The 20,083-nt window shown below is 38.7% G+C and overlaps 2 protein-coding genes across 10 annotated transcripts in view; one reads left to right on the forward strand and one right to left on the reverse strand.

Moving 5' to 3' along the window:
* LOC111870709 overlaps window positions 1-15,976 on the reverse strand; it is a 33,670-nt gene extending 17,694 nt beyond the window's left edge. Inside the window, exons 1-6 of the mRNA XM_023863192.2 lie at window positions 15,177-15,976; window positions 14,175-14,312; window positions 11,681-11,799; window positions 10,248-10,392; window positions 5,677-5,806; window positions 4,340-4,505 (exon numbers count right to left, since the gene is read on the reverse strand). Coding sequence (XP_023718960.1) covers window positions 4,340-4,505; window positions 5,677-5,806; window positions 10,248-10,392; window positions 11,681-11,799; window positions 14,175-14,312; window positions 15,177-15,676 — 1,198 coding nt within the window. The 5' untranslated portion in view covers window positions 15,677-15,976. The remainder of the gene's footprint in view (window positions 1-4,339; window positions 4,506-5,676; window positions 5,807-10,247; window positions 10,393-11,680; window positions 11,800-14,174; window positions 14,313-15,176) is intronic.
* Window positions 15,977-16,337: 361 nt separating this feature from the next.
* The window catches only part of LOC111870710 (heterogeneous nuclear ribonucleoprotein Q), a 90,584-nt gene continuing 86,838 nt past the window's right edge, over window positions 16,338-20,083 (forward strand). For 3 of the 9 annotated variants that reach the window (XM_023863193.2, XM_023863195.2, XM_023863196.2), the window contains exon 1: window positions 16,342-16,422. In XM_023863193.2, coding sequence (XP_023718961.1) covers window positions 16,401-16,422 — 22 coding nt within the window. In that variant the 5' untranslated portion in view covers window positions 16,342-16,400. Of the gene's footprint in view, window positions 16,423-17,423; window positions 17,532-20,083 lie in introns of those variants that run through there. The other 6 variants (XM_023863201.2, XM_023863202.2, XM_023863194.2 and 3 more) reach the window with 5 other exon arrangements.

Raw genomic sequence — 20,083 nt, forward strand, 5'->3', positions numbered from 1 at the left:
CCGTGACAGTGCAAGCAGCCTATTAACCTTTAAGAGTCGGCATTTAAACCCCACACGACTGCGCTGCTGCCGGAGTTAATTTGACGTTGCCCTTTTAATATTGTAGACTTCCAGGAAAAACTACATATTTTCCGTTCTATGCAGCTTAGAAATACGAACTAAAAACCGCCTGAAAGAGAATGAATTTTCCTACAATATACCTATGGCAATTTTTACAAATAAAAATTAACTGTGATTGTTATGTCATGAAATTCAAAATATACTCTCTATTATATGTGTAATGAAATTCCAAAAGACTTACCCATAATTTTTTCTTTGAATTTGAGACGTCGTTATATCCAAAATACATTGACACTATACACCAAAATGTTTGGTCAGACTGTACACGAGTTTCAACTCGTTGCGTCATGTAAGTTTACGCTACTATAGATACTGCGTGCGGGAGCGCGGAGAGGCAGAGTTTGCTTCAGCGCGTTGTGAAGGTCACACAGGCCTCACTTCTCATACGCTGGTAGACAATCTGGTTCAGTCTCTCGCTTAGCGAACAAACAGGAAGTTATTGTTTCTATCTGGCTGGCCGGACAGTGTTGTCAATGTTCAGTTCCAGATGAGTGGATGAAAAATCTTGGCTTCCCCAGAGAAACAGTCCGCCACTGACTTACAAGCTGATAATTCAGACACTCAATAAACACGTCACACTTCCTTGAGGGCTACAGAAGCAGTGATCTGCCCGCACAGAGGAATGTTGGGTCAGCTTTTCTGTGAAGAAGCTTCCACTCTGTTTGGCTGACCAAGTCACAAACAGTCTTACCTACATGTAAACGAAATCGAACCCAGTGCCATGATGAAGGGTTTTATTGTTCAGAGCCAACAACTGGACCTCTGACTTGAACTTGCGTGTGTTTGTTTTGGTTTCAAACTCAACGTCTAACCGTCAGCACTTCTAAAGTGAGCACGTGTCTTGCGTCCAGTATACTGGACTTTCGGCATCTTCGAGGTCACAGGTACCGTCCGGTATACCGGACTTTCGGTCGTTAAAGGTTAATGGAAGATGATCACATAAAAAATAATATTTTTGCCCATATACTGTGTATTTGTGAGTACAACTTTCATATTATCCATAAAATATTATGTATGTCTAATGTCACTTCTTTTTGGGAAATCAGAATGACAAATACAGATCATATAACATCAATCTGAAAGATGCAATGATATTCAACCAAATTCTGCACTGTTCCACTTCACAATTGTATTTGCTTTCTGAGGTCTGCCTCTTGAAGCACTATTAGACTCACCACAAATAGTCCTTTCAGTAATGGATTCAGAAATGTCATCTAGAACTTCAATATGTAAATAAGAATCTATTCAAGGACAGAACAATGAACTGTTTGTAAAATGTCAAGGAAGTGGGGGTATTTAATTAAATGGACACACCAGACCTCCATGTGTTAAACAATTCAATAACTGCACTTACTTAGTGGGGCCGCACCATAGCTCAAGCGGTTAGTCGCTGGCTTCCCACCGCGGCAACCCAGGTTCGATCCCGGGTCTGGTCAAGTGGGATTTGTGGTGGACAAAGTGGTGCTAGGGCAGGTTTTCTCCAAGTACTCGGTTTCCCCTGCCAGTCTTCATTCCACCAATTGCTCCACAATCACCCTAACCTATCATCTGGGGCTGGTACAATAGGCCAGAAGTGGCAACAGTACAAGGGACTTAGTCCCACCACACTAGCAATAAAAAAAATACTTACTTACTTATTCATGGAGCTGAGCCCTTCTGGAGGAGCCGCCAATTCTGCAGCTACTCAAGAATGTCACAGCATTTTATGGAACCCGAAGGTTCATTACCGTGTTCACAAGAGCCTTCCACTGGTCCATATCCTGAGCCAGATCAATCCAATTCATCCCATCCTATCTCTCTAAGGTCCATTTTAATATTGTCCACCCACCTACACCTTGGTCTTCCCAGTGGTCTCTTTACTTCTGACTTTCCCACCAATATCCTATACGCATTCATCGTCTCCCCCATTCGTGCTACATGTACATGCCCTGCCCATCTCATCTCCTTGACTTCTAATTATACTTGGAGAAGAGTACAAGTTCTGAAACTCCTCATTAAATAATTTATATTTATTATATTATTATATATCTATAAAAGTCAACTCTCGATTATCTTGGGGTGGATTAACCGGTTTGCGGCTTAACGGAGGCTACTGAGGCTTTTTTGAGGCTTATATGTTGTTTAATATTCATTCACTTTTGTTTCACATGGTGAGTTGTAACACTATTTTTGCACTAGTGTGAACCGAGCTCTGCATTCTTTGGTCCCGTTATGCTAACACAATGTTCTAGGGTAGGGGTGAAAGAATTCANGGTAGGCCTATAGTATTGTGAAGGTACAGTATTACAGTACTACTTTTAATAAAATCTGTCTTAACCGGGTTTTCGATTAATTGTGATTTCCATCCCCACCATTATCCCGGATAATCGAGAGTTGAGTGTATATTAAATATTATTTATATTATAATTATTTATAATTATAATGTTCATCAATTTGAGGTTTTCCCATACATCATATTCAGTTTCAAGGATCCCAAGTCAACAAAAAATATGTCCAGTTAAGATTTTCTTCAGGTTAGCGTTCAACTGCACTGTGCCCAAAGAAACATGTAATGTCTGATGAGTATGTTCACCCACCTAAGTGTTCCAAATTGCATCTGTTTCCTCAGTTCCAGCAGAGCCTTCTATGAGAATGATTTTTTCAGTTCAAGACGAGATTTTGGAAAAATTCTGAGAATCAAGATAAGAATGAGAATTTTCTCTACTAGATTTGTTCGCTTTAAACATAATTTATAACATTAGCCACTTTTGCATATGTATTAAAGGGTATTACAGATAATCATTTCTGATACTGGAAACTACCAAGTACAGATATAGAAAAAATGAAGTCTTGGCAAAGAGAGAGAGCAAACAGACAGACAGACTGACTAAGTTGATGTGATAATTCATGCCAGCACTGCCAACTCTTACAATTGTGATGAAGCTGGTAGTCTGTGTATTGCAGTGAAGTGCGAAAAGAGTAACCTAAAACTTCTCAAGTCCAAGACTGAAAATACAACATTCAATCTTGAAAAGTAAACTCACATAAGCTTAATGCACACATTATTTTGACACCTGCAAGGAAATATCTAACCAGTGTCAATATTTACTACAGTTAAAGTACTTTTTACCACTTCATTGTGGTAAAAATCTGCTGGTGAAGCAGTCAATGCCTAAAAAATGGCACCTAAAAATGTTGCACCATACAGAGGTAAAGAAAGGACAGGAGGATATAAATGGTAAAAGCAATGAAGGATAGTATTACTGATGGGTGGGATTTTTTATGTACACCTTTGAAATGGGCTCAGGTGGCATTATATGCATACTGAGTTCCACGATAATTGGTTCAGACATTCAGAAGTTGTTTGGAGGGAAACACATACAAACATACAGATAGCAAGGTGATCTCATGAGCCTACTGTTATTTTTTCAAAATAAGGAAAGTAGGCTTATCAGATCACCTTGCTATCTGTATGTTTGTAAGTGTATCCCTGTCTGCATGTCTGTAGGTCTATATAAGTATCCTGCATAACAACTTTTGAATGTCTGATATAATCTTTATATAACTTTGGATGTACAGCATAGAGCCTGAGCCCACCTCAACAGCCTAATTAAAAAATCCCTCCCATCAGTAATACCAGCATTATAGTCATTCAAACTGCTGAGGCAAAACCTTAATATTGCTTGAACACCTGTAACAATCTTCATAAACCTGGTCGGTACAGCATGCCACATAAAGCCATCTAAATGATATACATCATAAATCCCACCCATCTGTAATGCCAACACTGAAGCCTCTCAAATTTCTGAGACAAAACCTTAATATTGCGTGAAAACTCATATCAGTCTTCCTGAAACTTGGTCTGTATCATGCAACTTGAAGCCATCTCAGTGGCATACATTAATCCCTCCCCTCAGTAATACCAACACTGCCACCTGAGGCCATTTGCCAAATTTGAATGCCCAAACTAATCTTCATTAAACTTGGTACATATATGATGTCATCTGTGGTCATCTCAACAGCGTACTTCAGAAACCAATCCCATCAGTAATACCAACACTGCAGCCTCCCAAACTGCATTGTTTTATTGACTTCATGACACATATATACTACAGGTTTCTGCGTGTCATATCAGACACTCAAATTACAGTGAAAGGAAAGTTGGTGGTTATTTCTTCCCAGTACTCCTTGTTTTAAAATATGGAAAGAAGGCTAAAAAAGATTAAGAAAGACAACTTACAGCCAATCTTCTCACAGTCAAAACCATTGTAATACTGCTCTGCTGTTGCTCTTTCAATAATCTCTCCAAGAAATGGTCGTCGGACAATTGTTGGCAAACGGAAACCAGGCTGACAACGACACTGGTATCCGCCTCGCCTAAATCCCCATCCATGGATAGGCTCACACTTAAAAGAGAATGTGATGATGAAAAATTGTAATATTGGTTAATATTTCAACTAAATCAGCTACAACACCATGGTCAAATGGGGAGTCCTTCTGTTTTGTATTCAGGAGGGTTCAAACCTTGGCTCACAAACTGGTTTCCTCATTCTCTCCGGGCAAATGCTGAGACAATAACTCAAATTATGCCTTACACTTCCTTCTCAATTTATTACTCACTAGCTCTCCTACCATTTGATGATACATAAAGAGTTGCTGCTAGCAACATTAAATTAACCATAAACAAAATAGATTATGGCACAGTCACTCTAATAGCTGAATGTCAATTACATCTGAGTGCTGTTTATACTTTATAAAGATGTGATCTACTGAACTATGTCCTTTCAAATACAGAAATAGTCCAATTATTTACATGCAGTATCTCTTTTTCTCGTGAATCGTAATTCAAAATAGATTTTGATAATCTCTCCTCAGCCATTCTGTTCACTTCTTAAAACTCATGTTTCACTTCCATACAGTAAAGTAGCAACTGTCATTCTTTTACAAAATCCTGCTTGTTTCCATTTAATTTATTATATAAAATCAAAAGATCAGAAGCTGAAAATAAAATTATTTACTTCTACTGCTCCAAATTTTATCAATCAAACCTGCCACAGGAATATCCTATAGGTAAGTCTGAGAACTCAGATAAATAAGAGTACCACATTCTAATATGTTATGCCACGCAGTTTGCTGCACTTGTGTGGTCATCTACAAGAGTACATGGCCTAACATCCCAGAGAGGTATTACTTGTCTATAAACAAGAGTTTTCTGAGAAATGTATTTCAACTGGAGTACAGTAAAGTGTCTATAGTTAACAGTTATTTCAGGCTTTTCAATTTCCTAGTATGTCTCCTCCTCATGCTGCTTAATTCTGTTCCAAAACATACTGATGGGAGAGTTATAAAAATTACACACAACATATATCCTTTCACAAGAAAGCAAAGGAAGCAATTTAGAAATATATGAAGGTAGGACAAAGTATACTTAGAAAGACCTCTGCAGAAAACAAAGCTGCCTCAAGGATTGTGATTACCAGTGCTAACTTCAAGTAAAAAGAAGCTACCTCAACTAATTCTGCAAACTTCAGTATAACTACTACATAAAATTTCTGCTCAATCTAATACAAAGCTTACCTCAGTAGTTTCCTTTTTACACCTAGCTGTATCAGCAAAACGATTTGGACCACTGTTGCCTTGCCCTTTAGGACACTGATTAATATCTATTCGATCAAAATCCATTTCCAATACTGTGACAGCAGTGTATCTGGAAGGGAGAAAAGAACAAGTGTTTTAAGTAAAATTTAAAGCCTCTTTCCTATTGCATGGACTTCTACAAATTTTGTGTTGTCAATACCATATTTAGGTAGTTATGTTCACAGTTCAGCAATAAAATACAACTCAGCTCATAAGTAAGCATGCTAGATTCTTATATCCAATTTATAATCAAGTCAACTTTTTATTGGAAATATATTTATTACAGTTGTTAACATCATCATCATCATCATCATCATCATCATCCACCAATTGAAAGAGTCAGCATGTAAATAAATAAAACATGGAATTGATAATGTCAGTTTAGTGATATTTTTACTGTTATCATATTCACTACCAGCCTCCCCCCCTAGGTAATTGAAATGCTTGGTCCAGCCTTTCTTAAAAGATGAGGTAGAAGTAAAGCATATGCTAACCAGCTAAATATTCATATTCTTCCCTTATAAACTCTGGCTGTAAGAAGATGCTGGATGACCTTGGGGACAGAAGAGGATATTTTAATTGAAAGAAAAAGCTTGACATCGCATTACGTGGAGGAACTGTTTTGGAAGAGACTGTGGACCTGTCGTCTGACAGATTACTGATGAATGAATGAAACTCTGGCACACAGAAATCTGAAATGCCGTACATATTCTAGTAGCCTCTGAAAGTATGATAGCTAGCATCACAAGATACCATGGAAAACCACACTTTCAACATTACCACCTGGTTTCACTAATTTTTTTGGTTTTATAACATGCTACATCTTCTAGTATAACTATTATCACTCCTGACTCCTAGAAATTTCAGCAAAATGCATTCATTTCTCTTGCAATTTAGGCAAAGTAGAGGGTCATTTCTGAGGGCTCCTTTTGGTGATACAGTGTTTGGAGCTTGAAGTGATGAAGCTGACACTGTAGAAGCTGGGGCAATGCTTGCTGGTAATGAAGAAGCATTGCTCAAGTTCTTTCACTTTCCAGAAGTAGGGTACATAAAAAATTTTCATTGATGTCCTGATGCTCCATCCTTATTTCTTGACTAACTTCAGAAACAGCTGGTAGGACCTGAATAATATGCAGTGTAGCAGACAGAAAAAACACTTCCCTTGCCCACTTAGCAATTGTCTTCGTGGGAGAATAAAGGACCAAATATTGATATGCACTGTCCATTCCATGCATGGATACTTCATAACTGGTTATACACTTCCTTCTTACCAAACCTCTTTGAGACATGAACCATTCCTGCAACACAATCCACTGCCGTTATCACAGCTATCTCTTACTTGCTCATCCTTGATAAAGTAGTACTTCCCCACTGCTCAGGTATGTTATTTTACCCCTCCTCAGCATCTTCTGAAGATTTTTGTGATCACTTGGTAAGCATCTATACTGCCTAATTGTTCCACATTGTTCATGTTACTGTTTTACCAAATGAACACTACCATAATAACTGCCACATGCAAAAACATGTACTCCTGTTCAAGATATGGATTCAGAATCACAAAAACAGTATCCTGATACCACTAGCATCACTGATCATCAGTTTACATATATCTGACACAAACTCATCGACCATTTCAACCATAATTCTGTACTCTGTAATTTTTGATGAACTTTAGCCTCATAATATTAGTGGCCTATCTGGGCTAACATCCCTTCCTCAAGGTCTAGCTTTTGTTTGAGAATTTACACCACAGTATTGAATTTCAAGAACAGGATCTTCAGTCCAGTGGATCTGAAGACTAGGCTCATCTCTTATTTGAAACACAAACATCAGCCCCAAATATTTATCCAGTTCTGATAGTCTTAATGGAGTTCATGCCCAAAATAATGAATGTTTTGGGAAGGGATGTGATGAAGTAGTAATGACTTGACAAATATTCACGTTGGTTCAGTCACAAACATGCCCAAGAAAATCTTCTATAATAAATAATTTCACAAATGATATCACATCAGCGTTCTGAATAATGGCATTCCAGCTAACATTCGCTGTAAATGCTGGAAGAGATGGAAAACAACTTGGCCATGTTCCATGTGTGGTTTCATCTGAAATGTCATTATCTCTGGCAATTTCTACAGATGTAGGTTTTTCACCATCACCTGATTCACTGAAATCAGACTCAGGAATCAATAATTTTCACAATCATCACTGAAAAGTACTTCCATTATATGACTGGCACTCAATCACTTATCACTGCAGTGAGTTCTGTGTTTACAGCACTATATGGTGTGAACAAACTGTGATACCAGTTTACTGAAACAAATGAGTATAATGAAGGGGAAATAACTATAACATATAGTATAATGAATGCCAAGGAAATATTCATCTGCCACCTATGAACATGGTGACTACCTACACAATATAACCACTGTCTGAATGAAAAATGTTTGCATGTTCTGCTATGTAACCAAGTCAGATATGGTATTATACATATGGGAATACTTATCCAACCACTGGTCAGAAGTGGAAGTGAATGTGTTAAAATTGCTGGTAATGACTTCAATGTTACACATCACTGCAGTGTCAATAATTACTGATTTATAAATAATATTCATATAGCTTTTGTGGTTATGATTATGGTGTACCTCCATACCAAATTTATCGTGCAGTTACAACAGTTCATAAGTTCATTCATTCACTACCAAACTGAAAGCTAAATCTCAATTCCATGCAGCCCCAGTTTTCTTTTACAGTCCACAAAATATTACTATAAAAATCTGCATAACCTGTGATGGCCTATTAGTGTATATAATTTCCGTGAAAAAAAAAAATATTGTTACGTATCACACTATGCAGGACACTTCCCCCCCTGGCGGCGGTGACGTGCTGAGTGGAGCCGAAGTGAGCCAAGTCCCAGCATACTGGTCGCTATGCAACGGGGGTAAACAGTGGTTGCGAGAGACAACTCCCGACAGCATTACCAGTAACACCGGTAACCACGGCGCCGGACAATGGTGCCTGTTACGTGGCTGTTTTCTGCGTTGTCTGGAACAAGGCTAGATACAGAGCAGCGAAGACTATTCATAGTCAGTTCTGAGTTCAAGTTCTCGAGTTACGAGTTCCAAGTTAGCCAGCAGTCAGTTCTCAGTTCTCGAGTTACGAGTTACGAGTCAGCCAGGCAGTCAACCAGCATTTGCAGTGTAGTATTTGTGATACTGCCGATGGCAGTGAATGTCAGATTGTAATTTGTGTGATTGTAAGAACAAATGTGAAATAAAATTCGCTATATCAAATACGGCGTGAAGTTATCTGTTGTGTATACACCCAAACACGTGACATACATACATACATATACATTTGCGTTTCAGATTATTCACAAANCTAGTAATTAATACTGTAGCACGGTTAATACAGCTCTCCACACAATCCGCCATATTGCCATACCATACCATACTGACAATATTATGTGGAATACTGTCACTGCCACATTACAATTCTCTATGTTTGCTACTTACCAATCACAGAATATTAAAAAATTAGGGGGTTAGGGGGTTAGGGGTGGCCTAAAATATTATAATATCCATGCTCAACTGGTTTGAATATAGGAAAGCATGTTATGTATTTTAAATGTTATACACTGTATTTAATCAAACAAATCTTGTACATAAATCCTTAAAAATAATATACAATACATGTTACATATTAGGCTGTGTGCATGAATGATGTCATCTTTAGGCCACATGCATTTCATCAAACTGTCACATTTATCTCTCCCGCCTCCCACACACAAGTTCTTTACGCATAAATATGGTAAAAGTAGAGAAGTAAAAAGTAAAGGTATCCCTGTAACAGGCAGTGGAGGGCCACAGGGTTGTGAGATGTTGAGGTTCCCACATTTTCTAGACAATCAGCTCATAAATGGTGGTAAGGTTGTCACCCTTACGCCCCGGCCGCTCTTTACTTCCAAGAATATTTCTGGTACTCATTTCTGTCAGAGGCTGAGTCGACGCCAGGGCCATAGTGCGGCTGGAAGGATTAGGTAACTTGAAAAAATCCAGTGACCTCATCGGGATACGATCCTGTGACCTTCCGGCTTGTAGCATAGTGCCTCAACATACTACGCTACTGTGTGCCCCCGCATAAGTATGGTATTACTGATAAAATGCTACACTAGGCCAACTGGAGAATGGACATGTGTAGTTGCAATAAAGCAATGTGTGCCTGATAAAGGCAAAACAAATGTTTTACACTTACAAAGTTTTCAACATGTATACTGGAAGAGGGGGGGGCACATGATCTAGGTAATTACTATCTCATGATGTATAACTTTCACACTGTGGAACATTATCTTTATCACCCAACACATAACACAATGGCTGTCCACAATATACAGAAATAAAGCAGAAGAGATCAGCAATGTTACATTCAAATACCAGATTAAGCATGACATGTAGGTTTCAATACCTACATAATATAATCAGGTAGAAAAGATGGCAATGTGAACAAATACTCACGTAGGATATTCAATATGTCTAAAACCAGTGTGACGAGGGTAGATGTCAGAGATAGGGACAACAGCTCCAACTAACCACTTATCAGCCCTGCCACAGTCGAAATATGGTCGTGTCCACTTTACTGGACCAGGAAATTCATCAGCACCTAGTACATGTGAAGCATGTAAAAATTTTTAAGAGGTAAAACATACATGTCTACCATTAAAACACAATACAGTAACCACCCTGTTATCTGGCATATACGATGGGGTACCCAAAAGAAACTGAATTAATTTTTTGTGGGCAGAGCTTTTGTAGTACCGCATTTTGCCGCTATGAGCGCATAGAGCTAACATTCCTGAGTCGATAAGCCGACTACCGTTGCTTCAGACGGTAAGGACTAGTTTCGGCAGAGTTTATAGTGACAACTGTTTTGTGTGATCGTCGTTTTTGCAATGGCTGATTTTCGTGAACAGCGTGCGGCGGTGAAATTCTGCTTTTTGCTCGGGAAAAGTGGAATAGAAACTCTTGAAATGTTAAAAACGACGTACAAGGACAATGCTATGGGGAAAACTCAAGTGTTTGAGTGGTTTTCCCTTTTTAAAAATGGTGAAATGTCAATTGATGACAAACCTCGTTCTGGTCGTCCTTCCACGACCCGAACACATGAAAATGTTGAAAAAATTCATGAAATCATCAAGGAAGATCAACGACGGACCATTGGAGAAATTGTGGAGCTGTCGGGAGTGACTTGGAGCTCAGCGGCCAGATTTGTGAGTCGGGTGACTGGTTTTTCCATCATGACAATGCCCCTGCTCACACAGCCCTGTCTGTATGACAATTCTTGACCAAAAATGGTATGACCCCTGTTCCTCACCCTCCATACTCACCCGACCTTGGCCCGTGCGACTTTTTTTTGTTTCCTCGAATGAAAAGAGACATGAAAGGAAAAAACGATGGAGGCGCTGTCAAGCATCTCAAAAGATGAATTTAGACAATGTTTTGAAAAATGGAATAAAAGACTAGACAGGTGTATTAGTGTAAGTGGAGAGTACTTTGAAGGGGACTGAAGGTTTGTGCTTAAAATTTCAATAAATAAGTTTAAAAAAAAATAAGTTCGGTTTCTTTTGGGTACCCCCTCACACAGGGAATGGAAGCTGCTGGCATTCTGAATCTGTCAGTTGCAGAAACCTACTACAGGGTGAAAACAATGTATTTGCTTTAGTTCTTGTCTGGGAAACTGCCTAGATAACAGAGTGGACTGATGGGTGAAATATTTTAGAATCATATGCTGTAATAGTAACGGAACCTGCACGAGAGACAGTAGTGGTGACTTGGAGAACTACTACATGGAAAATGATATGCATGTTGCAGATCTGTTCTTGAATAACTTTTATACCAGTTGGATGAGAATGCTGGATGCTTGAATACTGTGTAATCAGCATGTCACTCACCTGGTGGTCCATGGAAAGTGAAAGTTTCATTAGTGTTGTTGGCATAACGGATTTCCACTTGATATGTAGTCTTGGTATCATGTCTTCCTACCACACTGTCAGGTAACCATTTCTTGTACCTGAAAAAAAAATGCAATAAATTGGGGCTAATACTGCTCTTGTATGGCAAATTCAGTGATACAAACTACACACATACATATTATTACCACTTCTTAGTAGCAAAGACTAGGAACCCCCAAGCTCAGTACATAAGATCAATATTCTCTAATAAGAGCTATAAATTACTGCAGCTGTGGGCAAAAACATTAAACTGGGATATCTTGTATTTACTGTTCTTTTTAGTAAAACCAGTTCTTTTCTTATTTCCAATACTTAAAACTATTCTAAACAGTCACATATCCAGTTGACACTAGGCTGTCCTTCCATAACGCAGTAATTATAATTTATTCAGTTTAAACTATTCCTGACCAATTCTAAAAATTTGCATCCAGTCATCACTGGGCAGCCCTTGCATTATGCAACAATGACGAATATTTACTGATGTAACTGAATTGGTGATGTGCAGAATTAATGCAAAGACTACTACTGATTCAGTGCAGTTCCATAATATCTGCCTGTTGATGTGATATTATGTCAATGAAGCAGCTCATTTCATAGTTCATCAAAGTGGCTCTAATTGACTTCAGAAAGAAATGGATAACAATACAACAGTAGTACACCTGCACTAATAAATTTGTAGCCATCAATATCCAACACTGGGGCAAAAGGAAACAAGGATTGCGTTCAAAGCCCACCTTGCATACTTAACTCAATAACAGATGCCAAGTGGATCTGATCAATATGCAGGCTCAGTACAACACAGAACAAATTCATAATCGTTTATCAGGGCCACCTCATAAGGTTCATACTGTTTCATGCTCTTGCAGGCCTCAAGCATAAGAGCTGCTGCTTGTCATCTGAACAGCATGTTTCTAATGTTTGGTATGTCATGTATTCTGTATTCAGAATGTCTCAACAACAGCTTATGCAAAAACAAGTGAACACGAATTAACACAAAACATTTACTGTAATTCACACTTGTCCTTTTGGTATTTCTGTATTTTCCTTCATAAGTCCATCTAGTCAGTTTTCTTTCACTTCTTTAATTTTTTATACAAATTTCAGTTGTTTTCAGAAATGGTTTTGATATCCTGAATTTCCAGTAAAATTTTGGGCAAATAAAACTGAAAAATTAATTACTCTAATCTATAACAATTTTGTTCAATATCCTCAACAGAACTCAGGAGAACAAGAGTGGAAAAAAGTATACTCCATAATATAGTACCCAAAATTCAAAATGGTGTTCCCTACAATTAACTACTTTTTTTAAGTTGATTACATAATGATTCTGTTAATGAATCTTACCTTCAGCCAACTTATAAATGACATTTCCGCAAAACACATAATGTAGTATATAGCATGGGCAAAAACTACATATTTCAGCAGCATAATAATGCACAATTCCAAACAAAAACAAAATATGTGAAACAATTTATGGGAAACAGGCAGGAATCTATCTATGGCCCTTTGTGAAGCAGGCTTCATAACATGGCACTATGGCTAAAAACCAATGTCTGGCTAGTATTATACCAAACATCTCATACAGAATTTCTATAGAATTTCACAAAAATTCTGGTAACAGATTATGCCGCCCCCACCACACACGCACGCATGCACACACACACACACAAAAGAGTTAATTTATTACCTTAAATAAAGTAAGGCTTGTAATTAGTCACGAGAGGTAAAACTCAGAATGGCCAACAAACTTTACACAATGTCCTCTCATACTGAATTCAACAAAAATTTGGTTAATGGTTCATAGTTTACATGGGAAATTTTACTGATGACCCTATGCCAAGTAGGCTTTGTAACTGCAATATAGCTAATAATTAAAAAGGTCAACATTACATGCCCAACATGTAACACATAAACTTTTTTTACAGTAGTTGTGAGACAAATTATTGGGACATTAATGAAGGTGAAAAAAGGCAAAGCTATTTCTGTAACAGGCCATGGAGGTCCATACAGTTGTGAGACATCGAGGTTCCCACATTTTCTAGACAATCAGCTCACAGATGGCAGTGAGGCTGTCAGTCTTATGTGGTGGCTCCCCTTTACCCCCATGGAGATTGATGGTACTCATTTCTGTCAGAGCCTGAGTCAACCCCAGGACCACAGTGCAGATAAGAGGGTTAGATCAACTGAAAAATCCAATGACCTCACTGGGAACCGAAACCCATGACCTACCAGCTTGTAGCATAGTGTCTCAACTAACTACACTACTGCGTGCCCATAATAAAGAGAAACTGTAACGTGTATAGTCTCTTGATTCATCAAGTCCCCTACTAGTGAACCAAAGTTGACATGAGAAGTGAGTTTATTCTGCCTGAAATGTCAAACAATTCTAGAAGGCTCCAAAATGTTGCTGACTGCATAAAAAGCCATGCCTTACCATTCATTTATCCTATAAAACTCTGATGTATAGTCAGTACTAAGACTGTCATTGCGAATTGCTCCAAGATCTCTCACAGTGAATGTATTTAAAGTAGAAATTCGTTCCAGATGAATTGGATCATTAAAGTCATCAGCCCTGAAAAGAGAGAAAATATATTTAATTCTCAGACACAAACCACAGCAATTATAACCAAATTTGTTCCAAGATCTACTTAATTGTATTATATACATAATTTCATGCATAACAATTCATAATCTGAGCTAATGTACACACATCATCTGAAGCATTGCTATTTTCTCCATGCTGTTACTGACATCAATGTATCTAAAAAGGAATGGAACTCACCATGACCATGTGTGGAAGTTAAATTAATTAGCTGTTTTATGTTGAGAACTATGTATGGATTTATTAAAATAAACTTAAGTCAGTTCTAGAACACGATACTTCAGCCTTATAATTTGTACTCCTCACTAAGTATTAGGATGATCGGCTGGAGGATGTTGAGGTGGATGGAGCTTCTAGCATGCATGGAAGATACAAAAAAGCACACAAAAGTTTGGTCACAAATCCTGAAAGGGCTTGACTATGTATTTTTTTTTTGTATTTATTGCTAGTGGGGTGGGACTAAGTCCCTTGTACTGTGGCCACTTCTGGCCTATTGTGCCAGCCCAAAATACAGTTCATGTACGAATGTTTAACCTGGCTATGCTTAAGTGCCAAATTCCGAACCTGAAATTTGAAGAACAGGATCACTAAACCAACATTAACCATCTCATTACACATAGTGCTTCCTAACACCGCTGCCCTTACACTGCCTACTGTTACACATGCATTCTATGAGTATATGACGCTGAAAAACTGGAAAACGAATTATTAGTTTCAGAAAACCGTTTGATGGGCAAACAGCACCTTAAAAACATTATTTGTGGCAAAAAAGTTCCAATGAAGTGGTGTTGAAGATAACTAGATTCATATCCCCGGTTCTGTATGAACACTTACCTAAATGTTCTTGGTGCAAATCGAGGCATTGTCTTGTTAAAAAATCCTCGGTAAGATGGTGTATAGGAAGAGTTGGGTGCGAAGTAAATAGCACTGGCATTTATATATGGATTTGCAGAAACATCAGCCACAGTTGAAAGAAAATAATACATCATTCCTGGGTCATATGTGTCATTTATGGCTGGTCTAATAAAGCGTGCTTGTAATATATAGCTCCAGAAAAAAGATCGACTCATAGCCATATTATGCAGGTGTAGAAGGGCTGTTCTGTTCGGAAATACAGGATTAATATTGATGTCTTTTATGTCAGGTAGGTGAGACACAGCATCCTCCGGTAAATAGAGATCACCCAAGTGCTGAATTGGACAATTATCTGCATTCACTTTATCCATTCTCAATCTGACTTCGTCGAAAGCATCACGAGCTTGCCATTCATATTGTCCGAACACGCCCATCCTCAATGCACACAAAGCACAGAATACATATAATAGAGAAGCCATAATGCTTTATTTTCTGCATTAAGGAGGGCAGAAAATTAAGTCCACAGAGTTAACATCCTCACAAGCAAAACAGTGAATCTTAAAAATGTGTACAACACAACCACCTCAACGAACTCAAGCACTAACCAAGAAACCACAATGGCCACCACGGCTACCACTAACCGCCACTAACACTCGCTCTCGTGCTCCGTACCGTGGACAAATGTCAACACCAGGGACACCAGGTGAGCTGTTTACGACCAGGCCCACCAGGGTCGCACCAGGACGATCAGTACCAAGACGACCAAGACTGACCAAGAGACTATCACGGGATCACTGACCACGTCTGCCGTTCACATTGTATTCACGAAGACCCGATGGGGCACGGAACGTCAGCGAACCGTCAACTCGCACATGTCAGGACGAGGCCACACCAAGGAAACTGGCAACCGCAACGAAACCGCAATTTCCGAGATCTGATATCTGCCTTGAGTTGAACACATGTTACAGAATGGAGCAGCCGAAATTGAGGAAACTGCAACGCATTTCTCGGAAATTGCGGTTTCCAGTTTCCTTGGTGTGCTCTCGTCCTAAAAATGCATGTCAGAATAGTTTGTCCTTGCGCTGTTGGCTTGTGTCGGTAACGTTACGCATTTTGTGCACAGTGCCCACGCTCAACTACGAATGCTACGATACATTAGTAGTGATCCGTAGCATCCTTAGAGTGGTGTCACGGGTTACTGGAATGTTAGGACCAGTAAACAACGGTAAAGAACAAACTACTATGGATTAGATACGACGTGTGTTATTTTGGGTCACTTCGTGCGTGGCTTATGGAAGTGGAATCGTTATAATCAGGACAACTGAGGCACGGGAAATATAATTCAGACTTAGAAAGCAGTCATTAGATAGCTATATGCACGGCTTTGACTCTCGTACTGTAAGGAATAATTGTTTTTAAACTAACATTTTAGAGATGTAAATTGCTGAAGAATAAATGCATAATGTTTTATGTTTTTTGTTCTTATGTCACTGAAATGAATAAACGTGTAATTTTGTCATCCGCTATTACAGGTGTTACTGCTCTAAATACTTTTTTAGTGCATTTAGCTGATATTCCATTGAGAGGCCAACGATTAATGGATGCTACTGAACGAAATACTTGGACATGCATACAGCTGCCCTATGTCGCTCTCTAAACAGAAGTGCACCGGTGCAACTTGCGTGGCATCCCTCTCCACGGTTTTTCAATAGAAATGCTTTCCTTGTCCATGGGAACAGGTTTGAGCGGGTTTTAGGGTCGTAAAAAATTTTTACGTAGCATAGCTGCATACACGCTCCCCCCTTCAAGCTGTTCAATTTTATTTCCCGCGCTTAGAATTTAATTTTATTGCCACGCCCAATTACGTACCGCTCAAATCGATGCCGCTTTGAAAATTTATTTCCAGAAAAGTAATTATGAACGCACCAATTTGCTAACTCCTACAGTTTTGATACTGCTGTTTCCAGTATTTAGTTTTATCTTTCTCATTATCTGTATCAGTTTGAAACACATATGTAATATTTGTATTAATAAATATAATTTATTAGCCACGCAAAAGATAAAAATAATTTATAATAAACACCAGAAATATTTTTACTAATAATTTGAAATATATGTTCGAGGGTTAATAATTGTTTTATATACGTTACGCCATTTTTTCAACTGTCCAATCATATTCGTTGAACACAGTCCGAAATACACATTTCCTCAGCTGAACGCTGGGTTTGAGAATATCCTTGCGCGTCGTTGTGTGACCCCCTCACAAACGCGATCACGTTGACGTTGTCTGCCGCCATTGCACACTACGAGGTTGCTGTGTACAAAATTTCGGAGGTAAAGCTTTGATCATTTTAATTGTATTTGGTGGTATATGGTGAGCGTCGAATGAAATATGTAGGCCTGAATGATTTGGGGCCGATGTGAGTGGTAGTGTTCAATGTTTTAGTACATGTGAATGGTTAAACTATGAATTATACGGAGGTGTATACTTTTCTATGCTTATTGGCTTTGCCGGCCGGTGAGATGGTGAGACGATAAGTTTGCCTAGGTTTGTAACGGGAGTGTTATGTCGGTTTAGGATTATTCGGTTATGTTGTAAGTTGACCGAGTAAGGTGTAGCTAATGTACTGGAGTGATAATGACCGGTAAATGAGTAGTAACCGCGAGCAAGTTTTTTTTAAATGGAGGACTGGCGCGTTGGTGTGTTTACATTGTACCATTGAATATTTTTCATTATAATGATAGTAAAATCACAGCATACATTCAAATTTAGTTGCGAATAGGTTAGTTTTTTGTTTTTTTATTTTAAATATACCATGTTGCCGTTCGCGCAATGGTACAGTTTCATTTCAAGTAATGCCTTTTGTTATTAAGCAAGCGAGCTCAGCCGTAGTAAACAGTCTGAAAGTTTTTAGTGTCAGCTTTGTTAAGCAGTGTGCAATAAGCATTACAGATGTATGTTTAGCAAAGGATTCCTGTATGTCTTGTAGGTTTATAGGAATTAAGGAACTTAGCGTTTGGTGACGGCCTGTCTGACGGTGGATGTTTTTTTTTTAACGGATTCAGGAGTGTTCTCTGTAGGTTTATTTAAAGTAATGAATGTTTCTGTGCTTTGTGATGCCTGTGCCTGATGGTTCATGTGTTTTCCATCAAGGGCTGCTTTCTTTCTCACCACCTGTATGTGCATTTGTAGTTGAATTCCCAGATACTTGTTTAGTATTTGGAGGGTTTTTTTTGTGTGCATCTGGTGGTTTCTTTCCCAGACCTTCCATTTCTAAAGTCACTTTGTCCCTTTTTCTTTTAGGAATGTCTTCCCAAGTGTCTCGAGTTCAAAGATTGTTGTAAATCTTGTTTTGTGTCATTGTAGGTGGTCTTCCCCCCCCCCTTGTACAGAGCTTTCGAAGGAAATGGATACATGTTGGAAACGATAGCATGCTATGATGGTGACAAGGTGTTTGTTGCATGGGTTGCTGGTTCTCAGGTTGTGTGATGATTATTATGTAAAGACGGTACAAACTATAGCTTACAAGAACTGGTAGGATCCCCATTCTGCCTTAAGGGCTCCCTCAGTATGTTAAGATTTGCTTTATTTTGCCAAATTTGTCTGTTGAAATTGAAGCAGTAATGCATATTACAGCATGGTCTTCACTCTGTTTTTTTCTTATTTATCTTTTAACAGCAGATTGGTGTAGTAGTATAATGCCATGAACTTATATTCATGATGTCAGTTCTGTCTTGACTGGGATACCGCTATTCTGACTGAAGTTCTTTTGCTGTTCTCAGTCCATGCAGGCTTATGCTTTGGGATACACATTTTAATATTATTTCATATTTATCAGCCTTGTCTTTGTATGCTGTATGGTTAAAATGCTGGCGTTCGTGAAATAAACCACAAGAAATTAGGTTGTCAAGTTATCAAAGAAAATGTGGCAGCACTATGAAACACAGCTTATACTTTTTTTTTACTGCAGTGGATGGTCTCATTAGCAGCTTTTTTTTTATTGCTAGTGGGTGGGGACTAAGCACAATAGACCACTGTAGGTCGCGGTGCAAGGGCCGAGGAGGCCTACCCCTCATACAAGTCCCTTGTATTGCGGCCACTTCTGGCCTATTGTATCAGCCCCAGATGATAGGTGAGGGTGATTGTGGAGCAGTTGGTGGAATGAAGATTGGCAGGGGAAACCGAAGTACTCGGAGAAAACCTGCCCCAGCGCCACTTGACCAGACCCAGGATCGAACACAGGCCGCTGCGATGGGAAGCCAGCGACTAACCGCTTCAACTATGGCGCGGCCCTTCATTAGCAGCTAGATAAGTATAGTTGGTTAAAAGTTCTGTTTTCTCTATGTTCAGGTTTAAATTGGTTACTCTTGCAACAAGGTATTCACTTCTGCAATTGATGGCTGTAAAATGTAATCGTGCATTGTTACAGTGGTGTGCTGTAGGTTCACAGAAAAGAAATCTTGATGTGGACTGTGAGGAATTCTTGATGGCAGAGGGATTCATATTCAGCAGTTCTTACTAAATGATGCAAGTTTATGTTGTCTTTGCAGTAATTAGTAATGAAGTTCTGTCCTTGATATATGCAGGGAAAACCCTGTTGTTCCCTTCATGGTCACTCGGTAACTACTGCCACTGTTCATTGCTTGTTTCTATTTTGTTTGAATGCAGTTACGTTGTAGCTTCGTACAAGAGCATTAGACAGAAAAGATCGCCTTGAAGCGTGACATCAGTCTTGTGTTCATTGATTTTGTTAGGCTGTTATTTGTGCACTGTAAGGGATATAGTGTTCTTATTGTCATGTATTTTAGGTTCGTGATTAGATTGTGCCCATTTTGAAAGTTTAAAGCTTGTACATAGATTAGGATTGTGTAGGACTTCACTGTAT

This window comes from Cryptotermes secundus, unplaced genomic scaffold (assembly GCF_002891405.2).
Source record: "Cryptotermes secundus unplaced genomic scaffold, Csec_1.0 scaffold59, whole genome shotgun sequence".
NCBI lineage: Eukaryota > Metazoa > Arthropoda > Insecta > Blattodea > Kalotermitidae > Cryptotermes > Cryptotermes secundus.